Raw genomic sequence first — 22,799 nt, forward strand, 5'->3', positions numbered from 1 at the left:
CAAAGCGGGACAAAATCGGGCTAGATATGTGCGTACGAACTTGTATCTTGTCCCAGGAAGCGTATTGTTTCGTTCTAGAAGCTAAAGTCGAACAAATGCTGTTCAAACATCGACGATTGTTTGGTCTAATACGAAGATAATGAACGAGTTATTTTTATCTTTGTTTGTTATTTGCCTGAAATATAATTCAAACTACATTACTTGACGTGTTTCCTTTTCTTTTGTTTTTAACATTATTATATTAGAAATATAATTATAATATATACATATATATATATATAATTTTATTGCATGTATTTAAACTTGGTCATGTTGGAACCAAACAAACCGTATTGTCGAAACGTAGCGCGACGAAAATACTTTTCAATTTTATACATGTAATACGATGCGATATTAAAATTAGAATAATAATTGTAGTAAGAATAAGAAGTAAGTAACATTTAAAAAACGAGATTATTAAGAAAAATAATTTAAAATAACAATAAAGTATAATTTTTAATAATAATAAAACAACAATAAGAAATAATTTTAATTTGAATAAACTGAACGAGGAATAATTTTTGAAACAATATATATTGAACAATATGAATCAAACATACAAGTATTTTTTTAAACTGGCAATAAAAAAAGAAAATAAAATTTGCTGTAATTTTATATTAGACGCTCAAGTTGACTTACTGAAATATCAAAACCTTTGCAATACTATCATGCTTGAGCGTCCTACATAATTATTTTGGTGGTCCAACAGTTATTTTCAGATCTGTATCTGACCTAATTTTTACGTACTTCAGCAAAACCGTTCTTCCGTGTTCGAAATTTGCCTTTCGCGTCGAGTGCGAAATACAGTGATGTTGGCGGCAAAATACATGACCTCTTATTTTTACCATACAATTTTTCGAATTCCAACGTCGCGTCGTGTTACATTAGATGCTGAAGTGTTTTCGTCTTGCCACGTTTCGACAACACGAATTGTTTGGGTTCCAACGTGGCCAAGTTTAGATTCATATAACAAAATCATATATTATTACATGCTATATATATTCTATATATAATTATACTTCTAACATAATAATGTCATAAGCGAAGAAAAGAAATTTCTTCAAAACTTGTACTTAGTACGCTGTCGTAATGTTTCAGATTTGACCTGCCGGCAGAAATTAAACAATTTTAATTTCTTTTGCGTACGTGTAGAGCTCTTGTGAGATCTTTGGACGAAAGGCAGAGAAGCGATTCGCGACTTCTGATTGGATTGCTCCTCCAATTCTCTTACCAAAGGGTTGTCTCGTCTATGGCGTGTCGTGGAGTGTTTCGACGAGGCCGTGTCCCTGAGGCAGACCCCGAGCACGCATGCTCCGGCCCCGCGCATTTTATATTCATATATATTTAGCTACTGGCCGAGGGTTGTGTACGGTCTGACGTGGCCGACATCGCGGAAAACTCTCCCCGACGCCGACGACGCCGACGACGCGACGACGCGACGTAGCGTGCCGTGCGCGGTGCGCCCGATGCGCGCGGTCGCACGCGTTCACGCAACAATTTAACGCGTAATTCACTCTCGGACGATCGCGAAAGCGAAATTCGCAGGGACGACTGATTTCGCGTCCAATTTATGCTACTTACGCTACGCTATTATTGCATCTCGCTGCATTAAAGAACGCGCGATTCATCCATCGCGGTCACGCTGCTTTCATTTTGCAACTCATCTACCCTGTTAAGAACGTCCCGTTAAAAATGAACGACTGGCTGCTGATTTCATTATCGCACTTTTTTCCCTTCTTCTCGATCAGCTGCATAGAACCATTTTATTCGAAGGAAAAAGAAATATTAGCGAGAAACATAACTATTACGACTATATATAATTCTATTTTTATAGTATAAATATAATTTATTGCTACACAAAAAGAACGGTTTTGCTAAAATGTCTTAAAATTTGTCTACACTGAAAAAAAATTTACTGAGTTTTATTAAATATTAGTTTGTGTGTGTGTGTGAATAGTACTAACGAAATATTTATTTATAGCAAATGAACATTTATTTAAATTATACATAAATTAAGTAAATATATAATATGTTTACATTTAATTTACTAAATATTTTATTAATACTGTTCCAGCAAGTATTTAATAAAATTCAGTAAATTTTATTTCAGTGTAGTTACAGATCTGAAAATAATTTTGTGGCTTTATCAAATATGTGGAACATATAAATATTGATGATAAGAAGTTTAATCGTTTAAGCATTCTACATAATCATTGATGGTTCAGATAAAATTATTTTTAGATCTGTCTGTTAAATTATTTATCTATCTAAATGAATCTGTAGAGATTTCAGCAAAACTGTTCTTTTCGTATATGTATATAATCGTATAAGATGCTACAATTAAATACTAGTATGTATTTTTATACGCGTGTAAAGTGTCCCTGACGTGACAAGCAAAGTTTATCAAGCATTTAATATAAACATTACGTTCTACGTATATACGCAGGCATTGTTATATTTAGAAAATCGATAAACACATTTAGGATAAATGTCAAGACTAATTCGCTCCTCGTCGGGGCTGATATAGAAGCATTTTAATGCGAGTATAATATAGCGAGTGCAAATTATTAAGTGAGGAGAAAATTATATTGTTCTCTCTAGCGTCGTTTCTTAAATATTCCATTTGTCACACGTCAGATATATTTGATACATATCTCTTCTCTTCGCAGCGTGCAAAAAACATATCTCGGGTGTCATTAATATGCTGCTGAGAGAATCGCGAGAGGAGAACTGCGTGGACAGAATTGCAACGTGATTTCGTCGAGATGAGGTCTGTTCTGCCAGAACAGCCTTCTCTGCACATTATGCTCCTCGCCAGAGTCGTAGACCTGAAGAAACCCGCGTGTGTGACGAGTGTATTAATAGACCCCGACAGAGAGAACAGTATTGAGGCATATCAACATCGTAATTCACGGCGTAGGCGTCAGAATCTCCGTTCGTTGCACCACGTCTTTTCGTGCTAACGCGCTCGTTCGTCTACGATCTACGCGTTCGAAGGCGACTTCGACCAAACAATGTCGAATGGAACAAGCTGCTTCGACCCTGCAGGCCTATTCTGTAACTCTTAACGCAAATTTCGTTGTCATTGTAACGCTGCTGCGCAGCTCTATCTTCATGGTGAAAAAGCTGCGCAGCGGTGTTACAATGATAACGAAATTTGCGTTAAGAGAGTAAATCTGCTGGGGATCGATTCTGTATCTTGAAACGAGGTGAAAATTACAAAAGTGAGCGAATTTACTAGAATACTGATAATTTCATTGGTCACCTAGTAAATTTGCTCACTTTTGCAATTTCCACCTTGATTGAAGATACAGAATCGACCCCCTGAACTCTGTCGTGAGTGAGGCGGTCACTCACAAAAGCTATCTATAAGTCTGTTCTTTGTGGCCGAACTGGTGTATATAAGTTGTACTTAAAATGAAATAGATAGGTATTAAAAGTTTGTCGAAAGTAAGATAGACAGTCTTAATGCAGTTCAGAGCAGAAATAAAGAACAGGGACCGCATTCTCGAAAAATATCGTGTACAAAAGCACACGAAAATAGTATACATTACGTATATTACAGATTTCCTCAATATTTCGCGTTCAATATTTTTCAAGAATAAAACTTCTTGTCAAAAGTAGAGTATATATAATTTTTGTGGATATTACGATGTAGTAGAAATTACGGTGTTGTTCGAAATTAATATGACGAGATGACAGTCGGGAAGTTGATGAAAGTAAAATAGCTACTTTTTTGTAATGAGCAGACAGAATGAAATAAATTAAATACTGTACTCTGTTTAAAAGAGATACATCACTTTTAGCATGTAATGCGAAAAGAATGTATGAACTTAAAAATAAATATTATGAAAAAAGAGTCGATTTGTTCGGTTAATTCAGTGACACACATTTTCGAAGTAATTAATGGTCATCATTTGCACAATAATCGACTTTCGCTTTCAAAAACTAACTATGTAATACATTTTTATGACTTTATATGAATCACTCTATGTGTAAACGACTCAATTAGTCATTTTAATTTATACACTCTGCAAGTTTGGAATTTCGCGGACGATTTCCATCTTTATTTTCAATCCTATTCTAATAAATTCGGTCACATATGTTACACTAGATTAGTGCATTAAAAGCTGTTATACATGAAATTATCAAAGTTAAATGCAAATCGCACAAATATTGTTTAATATTTAATACACCTTTATGTAATTTAACAAAATGTACTGCATGTATTATTTCGTTATCAAATTTGATTATATATATTGTCACTGTATTTAAATTATTTATTTAACCTTAAAACAGTCTTTAATGTGTATTAATCCAGTGTAATGAGAATGACTGAAATTCATCATATGACAAACAATTCAGACTTTTTTTATTAATAGCTGATGTAACATAATAGGCGCGTTTCAAAATACTGACAGTACTAAAAGTATTGAAAATCTATACGTGATGTGCGTATGCTATAGATTTTTAGTACTGTCGGTACATTTCAAGACACACCCAATATTGTCATCGGATTACCGTATTCAATTGATTGACGCAAAAGTCGGAAATCGAACGCGTCGCAGAAAATACTGACAGTACTAAATATTACATTCAAGAATATATTCAATTAAGAAACACATAAAAGTCAACAAAAAATCAAAATGACATTATTTTGATTTTTGACATCAATAAACAGTCAAATTTTGTAATAAAAAAATCATCATTTTTATTTTCACGACATCAAAATAGTCATTCTGACTTTCTCTTGACTTGGTATGTGTTCCTTGAGTACCAAAATCCATCTATAGTTTACATTGTATATGCTGTGGACTTTTAGCTGCTTTTAATTCTGTCGGAACATTTCAGGACACACCCAATTGTCGGATCATCGTATCCGATCAACGAGAAGTCGAAAAAGTTTTTGTTGCGGTGCCAGAAAAAAAAAAAGATAAAGAGTCATTGTAACAGGGAAAGACTCGAGTTTCAATTGCACGTGAATCGCGATCGACCTCTCGTTAGTTCTCCATCCTCGGGAATCAAAGACAGATAAGGATGCATACGCATTTTAATACGGGTACGCAGTTGAATCGTCGATCACGGCTAGGCTCGCCATGACACCACCGCCACCCGAAGTACAAAACGCCGTCGCGTCGCCTTGCGTCGAGTTGCGTTGCGTTGCGTTAGAAGGAGGTACACCACGCGAATACGCACAGGATCGTACCATCACGTAGCATTCGGGCGGTCGTCGATCAACGACGAACGGACGTGACGATAGTCACGCTATACGAGAAATGAATAATGATCACGAGAAACGGAAAAGTTTTCCTGTGTGTGTTACATAAGCAGGATAAGGCGAAGAAATTGAAATAAAGTAAAATACACCCAGATTCTTGATTATATAATAAATCGCTGTATAGCATTTATTACATAGCATTATTTGCAACAATAAACTCTGCGAGCGTAAGCTCCATGCACGGCTTTGTCTTGTTAAGATTTTGAAGTTTCAATCTAGCCGTCGTTGTTAATAAAACTCGCGTCGCTCCGTTCCGCTACAATTAGTTTTAACAAAGCAAGTGCAGAAAGAAACATGCGACGTGCACGCATATATTACGCGACGTCCTTAGAAAATAATAGATAGCACTAAAGTTTTTTTTATAATCAAATGTTTTCTAATAAAATCCTTAAAATTATCCTTAAAGATTTGAGTTACTTTCTAATACCTTTTTCGTCTCGGAAAAAAAAAACAAAGCCTTGCCACGCCTCGGCGATAACACGGCCCTGGCCGATTGCGCGCGCATCGCGAACGTATACCGCGCAACAACAAAAATACATTGTCGGGTGCATTTGACGACGAACAGTCAACGCGCGAGCATCCTGTGGAGTTCGGGTCGTTGACGTATACGGAGGAAAGTCAAAAGAGAGAAAGAGAAGGGAGGCGAGTCAGAGACGAGAAGAGTACGAAAAGGAGAAGCCGGGCGGCGTTTTCCGCTTCCGCGTGTAGCAGCGACGAGAGCATAGCGTATTCCTATTCTTTCGCGCGCCTACGTCGCGTGTCGTACGATTCAGTGATCCACGAAGCATACAGTGAGAGTGGCGAAAATGGTGTCCGGCGGCATGGCTTGCGTCAAGTATCTGCTGTTCCTCTTCAACCTGATATTCGCGGTGAGTAACGGCCGCGGAGTAACGGTGCACGGCCAGGACGCGATAGGGAACGACGTTCTACGACGCTCCGTTCCGCTATTCGGGCCGCTATTCTCGGCGTCGCGTCGCCTCGCGTCGCCTCGCGTTGGGCGGGCGCGGACTTTGTTATATATCGGTCAAGCCTTCAGGAGCAGCATCTGAGGATCTAATCTCGACACTCGCTTTGCCCGTCCAATATTGAAGCACGACATCGTCGACTGGTCCACTGTTCGCACGCTGGCCCCCAACGATGAATCATTCGGCATCACTTCGTGCAAATTATAGGACGTGAACTTTTGTTACGGATCTGCTTGAAGTCGCGTTCGGTTTAATTGATATCGGGCATCTCAGATTGATGGGCGGTCTTCACGAATTTAATGATAATTCAAATGAGTTTTACTTTATTTCTTTTATTTCTTTGTTTGCCATGGAGTCACTCAAGTAGAACACAAGTCATTGTGACATCCAAATGTCAAATAATTCCAAGATGATTACTAAATGTTGATCAACTAAATGTTTTTAATCAATAGTGATTTATTTTGACGTTATCGTAATTTGTTTTGCTTAAACAGTGGCAGATATGTCGGACTCTTAAATTACGGCTGCTTCCGTTTTAGGAGATACAGTCGACCCAAAAGTCGTTTTATTATTCTTTATTATTCATTGAAAGTTTAGAAGAATAGAACGACGTTTGTGTCGACTCCTAAAAAGGAAGCAGCCTACGTGTGTCAGATATGTAATATGTGTAATCAGTATACCGAAGGATAAGATAAGATCTATTTATTCGCGTTGTTTTAAATTCTAAAAATTGTTCACTCGAAAGGAAGTAAATACACATTCGAGCGTTGAAGAGAGAGAGAGAGAGAGAGAGAGAGAGAGAGAGAGAGAAAGCGAAGATGCTGAGCCTGCAAAAAATACAACGCAAACAGATCTAATCTGCGTTGTATTTTTTGCAGACACGATTGTCGCAATCGGTTTCGCCCGTGACAAAGTTTCTTACGATTACGTTAACACGATGCAATCTTGGGCGTATTGGATCGATATTACGCATGACTCGATGGCGAGGGAACCTCTTCTTAGGATTCTTTTCTATTCGCGTCGTTCTGCCAGTTTTTAGAAAAGAAATTTTTCTACTGCCCGTATTGGTGTGTACCCCGTCTAATACCAATAATCTATTATCTAATGACAATAATAATCTAATCGATATCGTGTATGGCGTGACCGAAACCGTACCGCGTGTCTGAATAAATGATGTAAGTACGAGGGTATCATTTCGAGGGAAACTTTGTGGTGCTTATGCTCCAGAACCTCGATGTAAGCGTTATGGATGAAGCGATCGATACCCCGCCCCCTCCTCCACTCTCTTCTTTTACGTTTAATGTAATCTAGAGTTCACCCGTCCAACATAGTGGTGCGCGCGCGCGCTCGCGACACCATTACATATAAAACTTGTAATATATGCAAAATCGTATTAAAAAATTCAGGGCCAAAGTGCCAGATTATCTACGTAATTAAATTCGATACCCCTTAATATCCTTTCTAACTAAGTATCTTCTTTCATCGATAATTATATTTTTATCTAACAAAATCTTCTTTTGTTTAATGATCATATTTTCATCTGACGAGATAAGAAGAGGTAAATGAACAATCCAATAATAAGATTATGTGAACAAATATTTAACTAAAAAATACCGATATCGAAAAGAGTAATTAAAAATTTATTTGGATCAATGTGATTATCTTTTGATACCTTCATCTGAAATGTGGACATAACAAAAGGACAGAGTGTCAATCTTGTTTTGACGGAGGAAGGAGTTTATTTAAAGGGCAGATGCACGATAAAATTACCGAAAGCATTCTTCCCAGGAGACTCGCATGTATACAATGCTGTTACTGTATTATACGGACGGAAGGATCTAGGACACAAAAACAACTCTGTAAAGGATGACAGGGCGAGGTGTCAGTCGTGCATCCCTTATTGTAACGTTTAATGATGCGTCCAGCGTGAAATGCCAGCGCGGCGACCGCGTTTATACAGAGCGTACCAGAAGAAGTAGACGAGCTCGACGGGTGGCTTTGTTCCTCGCAATGTTCGATGTCAGTTTCTTCTTCTAACGAGAGATATCGTCGACGTCATTTCTCAACTTCTCCGAGTCCGGCTGATCCTTGAATCCTATACGTTTAAAACTCCAGGGTGCCGATTATGTAACCTTTTCTTAGAATGGAAACGTGAAAAGCGGAAAATATCTCTATTAACCTTCCTAAAATTATAATAAAATCATTTCGATGTTTTACCTTTTTTAATGTATTCTTTTTGACTTGGGCTCAATCCAAGTAGAACACATAAGTCATCAAAATGACGTCAAAATGGCTCCAAGTTAAGCAAAATAATTTGTTGTAAAATTCTTTAACACGATCCAGTTAGAAACTAAAAGCAAAACCAGTCATATCAAAGAACTTTACAACAGTTGCAAAGTTGCTTTTTCTGCTGAATAGTAGTCAATGGTTGTTAAAAGTTATTACTAAACTTTTCAGCAATGATTCACTTTAACGTCATTTTGACGTTATTAAGACTTGTCGTTCCGCTTGAAAATGGTAGAAATGTTCATTTCCCACGTTTTCGCCCTGAGGAAAAAGTTACTTGATCGCTATTCAGGTAGAATGTTATATCCTCTTCGAGCCGAACGACGAAAGAATTAATTTACGAGCAGTTCTCTTTCAATGACATCCTTACCTAAAGCGAAGATAGATTTTAAATTTCTCAGGTGAAGACAAGTACTGTATACGTGTCGTCGTTCGTATTTTACCGTATTCACTTCGCTTTCTAGGACACCCCAGATCGTATGGATCGCTGTGCGTTGGGCGCGTCCTCGTTACTAAAACTTTTCAATAGATTCATAGATAAAGTTCACCGTGGTAGAGTCACCTGTTAGCGTACGACGTACGCGTACGGGTCTCGAGACAGGCTGACTAGGTATCGCTCGAGGGCGATCGAATCGACCGGTCGGTCGAGCTCGGTTTCGTTGCTTCGAAGGCCTACTACGGGCGCGTACAAATCGTCGGGAACGTAGGTGAGCCGTAGGTGAAAGACACGTAGGTAATCACATAGACAAGGGAGAGAGGTCTATAATCTCCTTCAGGCGGCGACGAACGTCGTAGCCTTTCCTACGACGCGATGTCGTAGTCACGCGCGCGCCTTTTTTTTTCTTTCTCCCCCAGTCATGTAGAATGTTGGCTCCCGTACACTGGAGATGTCTTTATTTAGACAGATCCAGCAAAAACTCAAGAACGGGTTACGCGCCGCCGACGAATACTTCTTGATCGTGCAGGGCTTTGGTATAGAGCGATCTAGAGACCTATAAAAACAGCATCCGGCCATGAGCGATTTTGTCAGAATCCTACGAGAGAGAAAGATATATATACCTTTTTCCTGTGTATATACTTATATATTATCTCATTCTAACTTAGATTGTCTTACTCTATAATTTTAATTTAAATTCTGCAATAAAACAATATAAGTTAAAGTGAGACAGTACCTAAGGAACATACAAAAATTAATAAAAAATCAAAATGACATTAAAATGATTTTATTTTGATGCTTAAAATCAATAAACAATCAAATTTTATGACAAGAAATTATCATTTTGATGTCAAATTACATCTTGACTTTCTCTTGATTTAATGTGTTCCTTGGGAATATTATATGTACCTTTACTGTTTCATTGTAGAACTGTAATTAATATTATATTGTCTCACTCTATTAATTAAAGTTATTATATATATGTATATATACAGAAAAGAAGTATACATACATGCCTTTCTCTCGTAGGATTTTGAAAAAATCGTCCACGTCGAACTTTATTAAAAGATCTTTAATGGGGGACTTATCTTTCCACCAATGTAGATCAACTTTAATCTCGGCTCAACTTACTCGTCATCTTATTCTAATTCTGAAACTAGAAAATAAAGAGTACATTAAATCGAGATTAAAGTTAATCTATATTGAAACAGGCATAAGCCGTTCCTTTCTAGGACGCAATGACGACGCAAGAAAGCGAAATTTGAAAGTTACAGTGAGTCTACAGTGAATCGATAGTCTGTACTCGGTAATTCGGAAGCGAGTCTGAAGAATAATCGGTAAGTTAGGATTGATCAAAATCGATAAATCGGTAGTTGGCCAGCAGCCAATTTCTAAGATTATAATACCGATTAACTGTAAACTCACCGTTTAATTGTTATACGTGTTTGCGTCAGCTTGTAATACTGCAACGATAAACGATTCACACTCGACGATTTCCGTTATAGATATGTCTTATCTATAAAATAAAATATATTATCGCAGATTAGGGCTGTGGTCAAAGTCTCGCTACAAATGCTTTGAAGCATTTGATGGACCAATTATAAGAAAGAATTTTACAAATTGACCAATTAAAAAACGCTTCAAAGCGTTTGCAGCATCGCATTGACCGTATCCAAAGAATCATCGAATTTAACCACGGTTTAGCGATTTCAGCTTGCACATATCAAAAACTTTTATAAATTTACATTAATAGAGATATTCACGAGAATACCTGGAGTTTTTTTTATGCAATATTCAGATGACAAAGTTACAAACGTTACCTTTCTAATTTTCATACAACAATGAATTTCTTATAAATTATACAATAGTTTCTTAGTAAAGCTACTTTCGTAATCTACTCGCGAGAGTCGTTCTCGCGTAGTTAGGTATCTCGTTGAAAGTTACTTGGCGTAATTATAACAGTTTTATGCGTTTCCCGTTGGTAAACAATGCGGCTCTTACGCGATCATGGTTTCCATTTAAAGTTAAGCTGTTAGCACGGAAGAAAAGTATCAAATGTCTGTTTCGATTACTCGAGGTATCGATTGCAACTCATCTTTGAACAGGAAGTATAAAGTTGTTTTTCTAGAGTATCAAATTTGACGAGCGCGCTAAGATTTTTGTTAATTATGTATTTATAGAATAAGATAGACAGAAAGTTTCTCTATAAATATCGTATCTTGAAGTTCTAATGCAATGACTTTCATTAAAGATTTTACTTTAGAAGCGCGCACTTCGTGAAAGTAAGCGCTAATATAATTATAAAACAAAAAACATATAATTTAACCTAAATTCGAAACGCAGATAGAAACTAGATTTGAAATTACAGCATAGTTTTTTTTAAAAATAACATCAATCTTTTTTTTCGATTTAAATAATATATATAAGTACAAGTTGTAAATTCTTACATTGCAGAAAATACTGTAATTTTTATCTTATCGTATTTTATCAATATAATGATAAAACGTAAAATCGTAAAAATATAAAACTGCGTTTAATAATGTATGCAAAAATAGAATTGAGTAAAAGATAAATAACCTAAGCAAAATGATTAAAAGTCATTTTTCAATCATTTCCGATTCATTTTAATGTCATTTTGACATTTTCGTGACCAATTGTTCTGTTTGGGAAATATTCGTATTATATTATGTTATGGTACAGTAATAAATACGTTATAGTGCATACAAAGATAATGCGTCACTATAAATGTAACAATGAAAAGATTAACAATCAACGTATTTTATGTATTATTTCAGATCACCGGCATCGTATTTATTTCAGTGGGTGGTGTGATTCTGGTTGTTTACAGCGGGTACAGCAACTTTGTGGATAGTTGGTTCTTTGCAGCCCCACTCTTAATGATAGTGGTCGGTATCATAGTCTTCCTTGTATCATTCTTTGGATGCTGCGGTGCTGTAAAAGAGAATCATTGCATGATAATAACGGTAAGATTCTTCAAAAACAGTATCATTTAAATACTATTAATTAAAACTATAGTATTACTTCTTTTTTCGTGTAACAGCAATACGATTTTGATTTATCTTTTTAAATAAGTATAATTAAATCAGAAAGCTTTTATTTTATATGACAGTTTGCTAAAATATATTATCCTGTATAGTACACCTGTGCAATAATTTTTATTTACTGTAGTTCTCGGTTCTGCTACTGCTGATATTTGCTCTGGAATTGGGCGCTGGAATCACAGGTTATATGATGAGAGGAGAAGTCGCTAATATGCTACAAAATCGTCTAAATGGTACTTTGCGACAATATGAGCCTAATCCGGATATTCGTCGTTCATGGGACATCATGCAGCACGATGTAAATTCACTAAATTATTTGTATAAAACGTTACAATTATAATTTTTATTTATTGCTGTGAAAATTGATATTACATATTATGTAGAGAAAGTTTATCCTCACTAGTTGGATAAATATCGTACTAATTTTATTGTATGCCGTTAATGGAATTTATAATTAACTGACAATTGAAATACGATTTTAGTTACAATGCTGCGGTATGAATGGCCCTTCAGACTGGCCCAATATTGGTTTCCGTGATAATACTGTTCCCGATTCTTGCTGCAAAGAGATTCCTGCTCAATCGCGTTGCGACTTGAATTCCATTCATATGTACAGTGAGGGCTGCATGATAAAACTACAATCTGCTATAGAAAATAATGCTATGATCCTGGGAGGAGTGGGCATAGGGGTAGCCCTCATACAAGTAAGTTCTGATTCAAACTATCGTCGTAACATTATGAAGTATATATTAAATAAAGTACTTGTGATTTTTAGATATGTGAGGCACTATTGTATACATTAATAAAAGAGAAAGATTTATTATATAAATAACATTAAATACATGTAACATTTCAATGTGTATACAAATAATAGTAATATTAACGAGCAAAGGATAAATAACTTATCCGGAAAAATGAGAAACAATAATTATTCTTTTCTTTTTTTTTTCAGTTGATTGGAGTAGTCTTTGCGTGCTGTCTGGCTCGCTCAATTCGTCGCGAGTATGAGACTGTGTAAGCTGATAGACACAAATTTTCATTGCAACAAGCCTAAAATGCACTTGTATAAAACCTGATCTTTTACACAAGCTGTCACTATTTTTTTTCCCTTATTTCGTTACCATTTAACCATGCACAATTATAAAAAAAATTTCTTTCTTTTATCGCTTCTATTTTTAACACATTGCAAAGAAACCGTTAATTATTTTTCATCAAAGAGTGCGTGATAGGTAAAAACATATTTAAAAAGATCTCCAAAGAATCTCACTGCTATTTTGGTATCTGGGCCTTATCTATCAGACATAAAAATGTCACACACGTATGTTTTGTATGTTTTTACAATAGGCTCTCGAACAACTTTATATATTAATGATAACAGAGTATCTGTGTTACGCTCGGAGATCATACATTTTTTTCATAAATATATATATAATTTGTTCAGTGTCATTGTGATACTGTTATAGTTGAGCCACGATAACTATACATCGATAATAAAGTTATATATAAAATATAAATCACTATATATATATATATATATATATACATATAAATATAAAATGCGTTAAAAGCTTCTTTTTGTTTGATGTCTGCTTCACGTGAGTAATTGTTTAGCTTATTAGCAAAAGTGTATTTTTGTCGTTTCCATATATTTTTGCTTCATAATATCTCGCATGATGTAGTGTATATTGATATTGTTGTCGAGGCTCTACTATAATATTCAGCAGTATCATCTTCAAGTTATAAGAACGTTCATATTTCTTAAGACTTCATTTTGTTTTCGGATCGATATCATATTCTTATGAGAACATATTTCCATATATAATTTTTTTAGAAGTTCATCAGAGCACAAAATGCGTGCATATATACATATATACATATATATAGTAAATACTGAATCCATATGAATTCTTTTATTTTTATATTTATACATTATTATTGTATTGTAAATATATGTTTTTTTGTTTTGGTACAATTTAATATTTTGAAAAAATGTGTATACATACATATTCTTTGACAAATAAAATTTACGATGTCAAATGAAGAAAGTCACTAATTAGATAGTTCAAGATGCAAAATGAAGTATTAAGATACGTGAATATATCAACATTAACTCAATGGTGTATGATGAAGGGCATTTCCTTTATATATTGCATGTTATATAATCCATTCAAAGAGAAAATTATATACTTTAACCAGTTAATAGGATGTACTATACTTGTGAACTGCAAAGAAACTGTGATTGAAAGTAACATGTGTCAATGCGCAATTTGTTTTTTTTTTGGTATATTCTAATTTGTGGCTAAATGGTACTCTTCAGATTAATGAAAAATTTCCATGTTTAACAAATTGAAAGAGAAGTGTTAGCCTCAATTTGCAATTGCATGTTAATTACACGTATATGTTGCTGCGCGCGTGCTGTGCGTTCAATACAAAGCAAGAAATACTATATATCTAACATTAAGATATTTTGTTGTTTACCACAATGTAAAGTTTACATAGTGTTACAATCATGAAAAATGTCTTACAAGATGTATAAGTGTATAGAAATAGACAAAACGTAATAGTTGTTCATGTTATATAAAAATTATAGTAAAGCGTAATTTATAACAAAATTATTTCAACAAGAGAACTTATACTTTCAGTTAAACAGCAATAGAATTGCTTCAACTCGATTATAAAGTGTCGTTTCAAGCCGATGTTGGCAATAAAAATACTCGTTATTAAAATCTACATTTTAATAGTATCACACAAAAATTAAAGTGCTATGTTTTGTTTTTCATTGTTTGTACTATATATACGAATTGAAATTATATTGCTTAATATATTTACGAAATTATATTGCTTAATATGCCGTAAAACTAGATGTTTTTTTTTCAAATATTTTATGTTCATACCTAGTGATTTAATATTTTTACTTACAGCGAAACCACAGCACACTGATCTGCCATCAATTAGGAGGCATTTTTCATAATATTGTTCATCATACATTGATTAATAAATACTTGTAGATTCATTACGACCGTAATCATTCTTATTGTGCTTAAATATATACTCAAAGAGGAATGATGTCACAAGTATTTAGTGTACAGCGATACCTTAATAAGTTAGTGACGTTTCGGTATGTATGTATGTAATCCATGAAATTACATACTTTAGAGAGAACGCGAATTGGCGTCTCTTTACTTCGCTTTTTCTTATAAACTGAAAAAACAAACTGGATAGCAATATATGCATTGAATATTAATATATCCCGTTAAATTTAACATCAAATTACTGCCAATATCTGCCAAAAATATATATATCACATGCAATATGAAAGCAAAAAAAAGAAAGAGAACAACTAATCGAAAAATGTATGCGATCCTGTTTACAGAAATTACCAGTGGAACTTTTATCAATTTTGGCACACGTACAACGAGGTACCTGTTAAATGATGTGCCATGATGTAATGTCTGATCTATTTTTTCATGTGATACGTTTGTACGAAGTTTGGTAATATTTTGCGAATTATTTACAATCTGTATCATTATAAGAAATAACATTCAATGTAGTCATCATTCCTCTTAATTTTTTGCCAGATTTAAACGAACAAAAAAGAATGAGCTATTTCTGCATAATCTTCCTCAGAGTGCAGAATGAGCAAATTGTGTAACGGTTAATTGCAAACTTGTGTTCTGATAATTTAATACTACCATAAAATAGTATATATTATATTTGAGTACATGCAGTCTTGGCATCTATTTTTAATGCCTCCTCATCTTTTTCTCTCTCGACAAAATACAGTCTCTAATACTTATAATATATACGATGTTGTAGAGTAATCTTGTATTAAATTTATAATGATTTTCTGTGTTCTACGAAAAAAAAACAAGAAAAGGCAGTGTACTCTTATTCGTAATCGACGGTGCCCCGTGAAATATATATACGTATGCGTGTATATATAATGTCATTATGTAATACCAGATGTACACAAAAATTCTGTACATTATGTACCAATGATGTAACAAAATTAGCGCATCTTAACATTTAGCTCGATTTAAATGGAGTATCAAATGGAAGCTAGCTCTATCCTGTCAATAATTTAGCTTGTAATGTCAGTGAACTCTGATATTGATTCAGATTCTTGCGCTTCATTGTATTATATGCTATTGACAGTCTATTGCTACAAAAACATTTGTGCATGTTTAGTGCTAAGTTCATTCATGTTTGGGACCAAAGTAAAAAGATTGATATTATTTTTACTAATTGTGAGTTATTCCTGAAAAGAAATAAACGATTTAAAACAATTATATGATGTATTAAAATCTATAAAAAGACTTCTTAAACTTTATTCATAGGATTCTATTTTCTAGTATTAAAAGAGCTTTCAATAATAATATCGGAAAAAAAATTAAATGAGAATGAATTACGATGATATAAAAAACTACTTATTTATTTGCTTCCATTTAAAGGAGAAACATTTTTTTAATGTAATTTAAAAATTGATGCCAATTGGATGCTATTAAATAACATTATGTGCGTTTAAGTACATCAAAAATGTACAGTATTCTTTAGATTTATACGTAACAGATGAAAGGGAAAAAGTTTTAGAAATTTCACTGCGTCTTGTCGATTTCACGAATTCAAGTACCACAATTCAAATTGAATTATGTAAGTTTCTGTAGTCTTGTGTATACAAATGCATGAAAATTTATAACATTCCTTTAGACATATAATATACCGAACGTTATTAGAACGTATATGTCTAAAAAAATGGAGATACGTATTTATTGCAAATAATTTATATGTAAGAACAAAGAGTATTGATATATTTACTATTTTACAATAATGTTGAAATAATTTAAATCTACCATCGGCACACACATACACACACGTACACAGTGGGAAATGCACAAGATCTCAGAAATAAACATGAACGTCCGTAGGATAAACCATAAATGCAGAAACATAGAAATAATAGCTATGAGATATTAAAGTGTGCCTAACATAGTAACGTTTATGTTATAAGTTAATAGAGATTAGAAAGCATTTCAATTGTATTAATCTATCGATCATGCGCAATGTAGCTTCAAAACTAGCACTTGTCCAAAACGTTTGCTCCTTTTGATTATATAAAATCGTCTGTGTTTGTCAGAGATTTTAATTGAAAATTTTAGACTCTGTATGTATTGTACCAGGCAACGCAAAAGACTGACGAAGATTATTGTAATCAGTATTAACTAACATTGGTATATTTTACATACAATATATACATATTATATATATTATATATACACACACACACACACACATACACACATATATACAAAACACATATATACAAATGACTTTGTACTAAATTCTATTTTGGCTGCTTGTGTTATTTTTATTATAAAGGTAAATTATTAGTATCGTTAAAGTGATACAAATGTAATTTCGTTATTACAGTATCTAATTTACGGCATTTTAGGAGCCAACATGTCCTTAGCACATATTCATCTAGCTTTTATGTATACTAATAAATTTAATGACACTAAGTAGTGTTTTCAATCAAAATCCTCTTCCCACCTTTACAAATTTAATTTAAATTTAAACTTCGCAGAATGTAATTGAAAAGAGTATCTTTAAGAAAAGATAAGGAAAGGTAACAATAATAACTACTGAAGAAATCAGCGTATAATAAATTGTATTTCATTCGTTATATCATTAAAAGATTGTTTACCAATATATAAGACTGACCTTCGTACATTTGCTTTTTTCTTTGTTTGACATTCATACTTTTTATATACGCAAATAAAAGAGTGTTCATGGATCAACTGACTTCCCGGCGTATTGTAATTTTAGATCATCGAAACTGTGTAGATAAATGCCACGAGGCTTTTCCCTTGCTTCCCATGCTTTTTTACAAAAGAGACTGTATAATGCGCTTCTATTTCCAGATCGATTTTAAAAGAGCGTGCTTTCGTTTCCAGTTAATGTATAACGACATTTTTAGAAATAACGAGAAATCCATATTTCTTTAATATTCTGATAATTTTCAAGTGCACGCGGGTATATATATGTATTATCTTATGCATAATGATCTATTTACAATCCCGAGGCAGGATCTCTCAAGACTTATCTTCCACTTTAATTCATAAAGTTGTAAAACTGCATATTGGCTTACAAAATATAAAAAGCCAAAGTTCGCCGACTTAATTAAAAATTATTAAATTTTTGTTATAATAGGAACTTACGCGATTCGCATATTTTGCACATGCATTTCACGCAATATTTACATTCCTTGAATTTCGCGACGAAAAGGATGCAAAAAGTGTTTACATTTTACACAATAAACTGTACAATATCAATATTCGTCGAGCAAGCTTCTCTCCTTTGCTTCATCATTTTTTTTTTCATTGAACTCACTATAATTACACTCACACTACCCGATATTTTTAAGCAACTATCTATATTTTAGAACAGATATGTACAAAGTGATTTTAATCACCTTGTTGATCTAATTCTCATATGATATAAAAAACTACGAGAAATTATTCAGGAGACGTACATATACCTGACACATTGAAGACAGTGAAAGTATTTCTAGCATGCTCGGACTTTAGAGTTCAAGTATGCAACAAAATTGATATGTAAGTATCCCTTCGGATACAAGATAAAATAATATAAAAAGTCTAAGAACGCAATGGATTACACTAACATTGGTTAGCGCCAATTATTAAAATTTTCTTTCTCTACTTACGTTAAAAATTAAGCTATAATATACAGAGTGATCTGAAATTCACAAATTCACGAGTACAGGACATGATACTTTATGCACTTTTTCCTTTTGCAAAATTGCCTCTAACAAGTAGTTTTTGCAGGAGAGCAAGTTAAAGTTATACGAGTAAACACGAAAATGATTTATCGAATGTAATTTTACTACAGTAAAAAGTTGTTCGTTTTAGCACAAGAAACAACTTTTTCCTTTAGCAAAATTGTGTCCGATAAGTAGTTTTTGCAGGAGAGCAAGTTGAAGTTAACGAATAAGCGCAAAAATTATTTATCGGACGCAATTTTAGTAAAAGAAAAGGTTGTTTTAGCATAAAGTATCGTGTCCTATACTCCAAATTCGTGAATTTCGGATCATCCAGTATAGAAAAGGATAAGAAATTGCTAATCAGAATTAGTGAACCAGAATTATCAGTGCAATCATTAAAACATCAATTTATACATACACGTATACGGTATAGACAGAATATAAATCCAGGTCAGAATTATAAGATTTCTTGAATGTACCAGTGTATAAGTATACAGTAAATAATATTTATTTACAATTACAATATATTTTTGCGGGTGGGCCCAGACAACTGAATTATCTGATACGCAAGTATAATCTTAACGTCTGCTTCATGCAGAACATTACAATTACTGTATTATGAACACAAAATTGTATGCGATACTTTTGCAGCATAGCTAAATTATAGTTACATGCTATTAGCCTATATTTTGAGTCAGGCGTCACATGTATGAACATAATAATTTAAATTTAAGACAATTCAATATAAAAATATGGGAGTTCAATTATGGAAAAATGGGCCTCTACGTTTACGTCTTATTGCCTATATATCTATTAATTACTTACAGTTTAGATTATCAATATTGTTCATGTTATCTCCTATTCTAGAAACATTAGCAGCATTGTGCGTGGTATTGTTTTTGTAAACAATACAATCCATTTAAATACTATCTCATTGTAACTTTTAAGTGAAAAACTCCTGTCTCGTTATGCCCTAGCACACTGTTTAAACACTTGCACGCACATTCATCCGTCCTTAGGCACATTACATACTCTACATAAAAGCACATCACAATCATGTTTGAGCTGATCTCAAACGGTCTTTGCTCACTTGTGTTTTTTGACCAACATGATCATAAGGATGTGTACAGGCTACATATGAGACAAGTTGTATGAGAGCAGCAATGATCATAAGTTGGCATGAGACTAATAGGAGTTTAATATGAATAAAGAATACGCTCATGTAGCATAGCGCTTGGTCCAAAGCCGCGCTATGCGATCGTGTTCTTCTCTATTTTGTAGGTATTGCGTGGCTATACTACCTACCAGTGGATCAGCTGCAAGATAAAATTATTTAAGATCCACATAATTACGTCAAAAGAAAATATGTTATTTACAGAATGTTATTTTAAAAACAAACAAGATATTGTAAATTTATTCATTATTTACAATATACATATCGTACATTAATTTTAAATAAATTTTCATAAATAATGCACCTACCTGGATTGCAGTCTGTTAAAAGGGAACATATTGACAGTAAGACTTTTGAAATTGTCAATGCAGGAGACCAATTATCCTTTAAGATGTCCAAGCAAATAACTCCTTGACTATTTATATTGCAATGGTAGATGCGTGTTCGGAATGTAACCTGTAGAGCAACACATTTTTGAAACATAATTATTAAAACGTATGTCGCACTCACTATTTTACTAAAATAAATGAAATAATTGTAAATTTTCTAAGAATGTTTTAGATGCAAGGAATTACTAATATTGCAACATTTACTAATCTATACAGATAATTATTATGTAATAAATATTAATGTAAATATTTATTTAAAATATACATTTCAAGTTTTATATAAAAAAATGACAATAATTTAAATAATACTTTTATTTAAGTTTTTATTTATTTTCTTCACTTTGACATTGTTGTTATAATCCTGTATGAATAAGTATTATCCTCACAATATAAAATTAATGAAACTATCAACTTACCTTAGGAGGTTTAAAAGGATATTCTGGTGAGAAATGTATATCAAGAAAGAATACACCACCCTCATAAACCGAACCTGGAGGACCCAATATGGTAGAAACCCATTCATACAAGTTATCACCTTTTGGTCCTGCACTGTAAAATAAGTTAATCAACAATTAATTTTATTATCTATATATTATTCCCATAAGTATAAAACTGTTCCATAATTCATATTATTATGTAACTATAATTCTGCAAAATATTATTTCAAAAAGAATTATAATCAATGACAATGGTATTATACCTGCAATTGGGAGGTGGATCTAGCGTAATTTCTGCCAGTTCTTTCTGTATCCTAAAATATTAATATTAAAAATATTTAGTAACCACAAATTACTGTAAAGTTAAAATAAATACATGTTATCACCATGTATCATGAAATATGGCTCTATTGTTTACCTCTTAGCGGACGTTCCTAAAGCTTTCGACATCTTTGGATTTGGCTTAGCTTCTTTACTGTCTGGTTTATTGTCTGCCAAGGAGGAACCACGACCTCGCCCAGTTCCACTGGAACCTGCTCCTGATGACATGACTCTTTAACAAAACATATATTATTAATTACATAGAAACTTTTGCAAATTATAAATTTAACGGAAATTTAAGTGACAAAAGGACAAGCATTATAAAAAGAAAACTAATTTTGAAACATAGTAATAGAAGTATAATAATGGAGCATAGTTGATATCACATTGCGTTTCTGTCTTCGTTTCGCTATAGTCGTACAATGCATAAATCAAATCCATTGCAAAAGAAAGTAGTAACACTGATAAATCGAGTTTTGTATGTGTGTTTGTGGAAACTAATGTCACATGTGCAAACAAATAAAGCGGAGTTAACAGATCTTGTAAAATAAACCAAAAGCACAATTTGGATAGCAGTTCAGAGTGTTGAAAACGCGATGATGTAAATTAATAATGCACCGTGAATCAAACGCTTCCGAAAACGGTCGTCTTTTTCTGTACTTTCGACAGGGAGGCGACGAGTCGTACAACAAAGAATCTCGGTCGAACACAAAACACAGGATTTTCTATTCTTTGCCCTTCCAATTGTCCCCTCCCTTCCTGCGCGAGGAAAAACATAAACATCGCGCGTATTTGATCGTCATCGGAGAAGTGTCCTATCTCACTCGGAACAAATATCTAGCGCGTCGTATTTTTAATACTAGACGGCGTCTCGCGTAGCGTTGTCTAGCCCGAAGCCTGAGAAGACCGAAGAGAGACGTACATGACGGTCCGCCGGGTAGACTGAAAAAGAAGGGAATAAGATTCGTTTAACGTCATCAGTGCGTTTGTTGCCTCCGATCGAGCGACTCAAGGGGGGTTCAACGCGCCCAAAATTGATTTCCCTTCACGGACGAGCACGCGTTTTTCTCTCTCTCGATCTCTCGCCTCTGTCTTTCTCTCAGGCTTCTTCCTCTCTCGCAGCTCGCAGCTCTCGCGCAGGCAAGATGCGAGCAGCGAGACCCTGGCTCCGACAGACGACAGCGAACGCCGGGTACATTCTAGCTCGGAGCTCGGAACGACCGACGTACATTTCCCGATGTCTCGTCTACATGGATCTCCCTGACTCCCTCTCCGTTCTCTATAGATATCCGTGTCCCTTTTAGGACACACGCACACGCACAGTGCCACTTCTGGCTGTTTCCTAACCCTCTCCTTTACCCCTCCGCGATTCGTTCGCGAGCCGAAGCGGCTGATAAAAGCGGTGTTGCGTCGATGTACCTCGTGTCCGATGTGTCCACGCCGTGTTTGCTGTCGTCTCGCGGCAAGCCTAGCTTCGCCGGGTCGCCGACGGTAGGGGGTGAGGCAGGGAGGCGGGGAAGGACCGGTACGCCGCTTCAGATGCGAGACCCGCGAGACGGTTCCCTACTTCCCTCGGCGCGGCGACGGTGTCGCCGGGATAATGGAGCCGTGCGGATCGGGGGTGGGATGCAAGC

At 34.4% G+C, this 22,799-nt stretch overlaps 2 protein-coding genes across 2 annotated transcripts; one reads left to right on the plus strand and one right to left on the minus strand.

Moving 5' to 3' along the window:
* Positions 1-5,846: 5,846 nt before the first annotated feature.
* Positions 5,847-15,384, plus strand: LOC108769108 (CD63 antigen). Its single transcript, XM_018519919.1, has 6 exons — positions 5,847-6,186; positions 11,800-11,988; positions 12,194-12,364; positions 12,549-12,770; positions 13,019-13,080; positions 14,988-15,384. Exons 1-6 carry the CDS (start codon positions 6,124-6,126, stop codon positions 15,004-15,006), a joined length of 726 nt encoding a protein of 241 aa, XP_018375421.1. The 5' UTR covers positions 5,847-6,123; the 3' UTR covers positions 15,007-15,384.
* Positions 15,385-19,085: 3,701 nt separating this feature from the next.
* On the minus strand, positions 19,086-22,793 carry Ubc2 (ubiquitin conjugating enzyme 2). The gene is made up of 6 exons (XM_018519929.1): positions 22,585-22,793; positions 21,263-21,397; positions 21,108-21,158; positions 20,824-20,956; positions 20,327-20,474; positions 19,086-20,160 (listed from the first exon to the last, which is right to left on the minus strand). The coding sequence occupies exons 2-6, from the start codon at positions 21,391-21,393 to the stop codon at positions 20,063-20,065; spliced, it is 561 nt and encodes a 186-aa protein (XP_018375431.1). The 5' UTR covers positions 21,394-21,397; positions 22,585-22,793; the 3' UTR covers positions 19,086-20,062.
* Positions 22,794-22,799: the final 6 nt, after the last annotated feature.

The sequence above is a fragment of the Trachymyrmex cornetzi genome, unplaced genomic scaffold (assembly GCF_001594075.2).
Source record: "Trachymyrmex cornetzi isolate Tcor2-1 unplaced genomic scaffold, Tcor1.1 scaffold122, whole genome shotgun sequence".
In the NCBI taxonomy this organism is placed as follows: Eukaryota; Metazoa; Arthropoda; class Insecta; order Hymenoptera; family Formicidae; genus Trachymyrmex; species Trachymyrmex cornetzi.

Coding starts and splice junctions, on each gene's coding strand:
- LOC108769108 (XM_018519919.1), top strand. CDS start 6,124: ATGGTGTCCGGCGGCATGGCTTGCGTCAAGTATCTGCTGTTCCTCTTC. Junction 6,187..11,799: donor TCTTCAACCTGATATTCGCG/GTGAGTAACGGC, acceptor GTATTATTTCAG/ATCACCGGCATCGTATTTAT. Junction 11,989..12,193: donor ATCATTGCATGATAATAACG/GTAAGATTCTTC, acceptor TATTTACTGTAG/TTCTCGGTTCTGCTACTGCT.
- Ubc2 (XM_018519929.1), bottom strand. CDS start 21,393: ATGTCATCAGGAGCAGGTTCCAGTGGAACTGGGCGAGGTCGTGGTTCC. Junction 20,957..21,107: donor GATCCACCTCCCAATTGCAG/GTATAATACCAT, acceptor CTTATTTTACAG/TGCAGGACCAAAAGGTGATA. Junction 20,161..20,326: donor TTTAACAGACTGCAATCCAG/GTAGGTGCATTA, acceptor TTTATCTTGCAG/CTGATCCACTGGTAGGTAGT.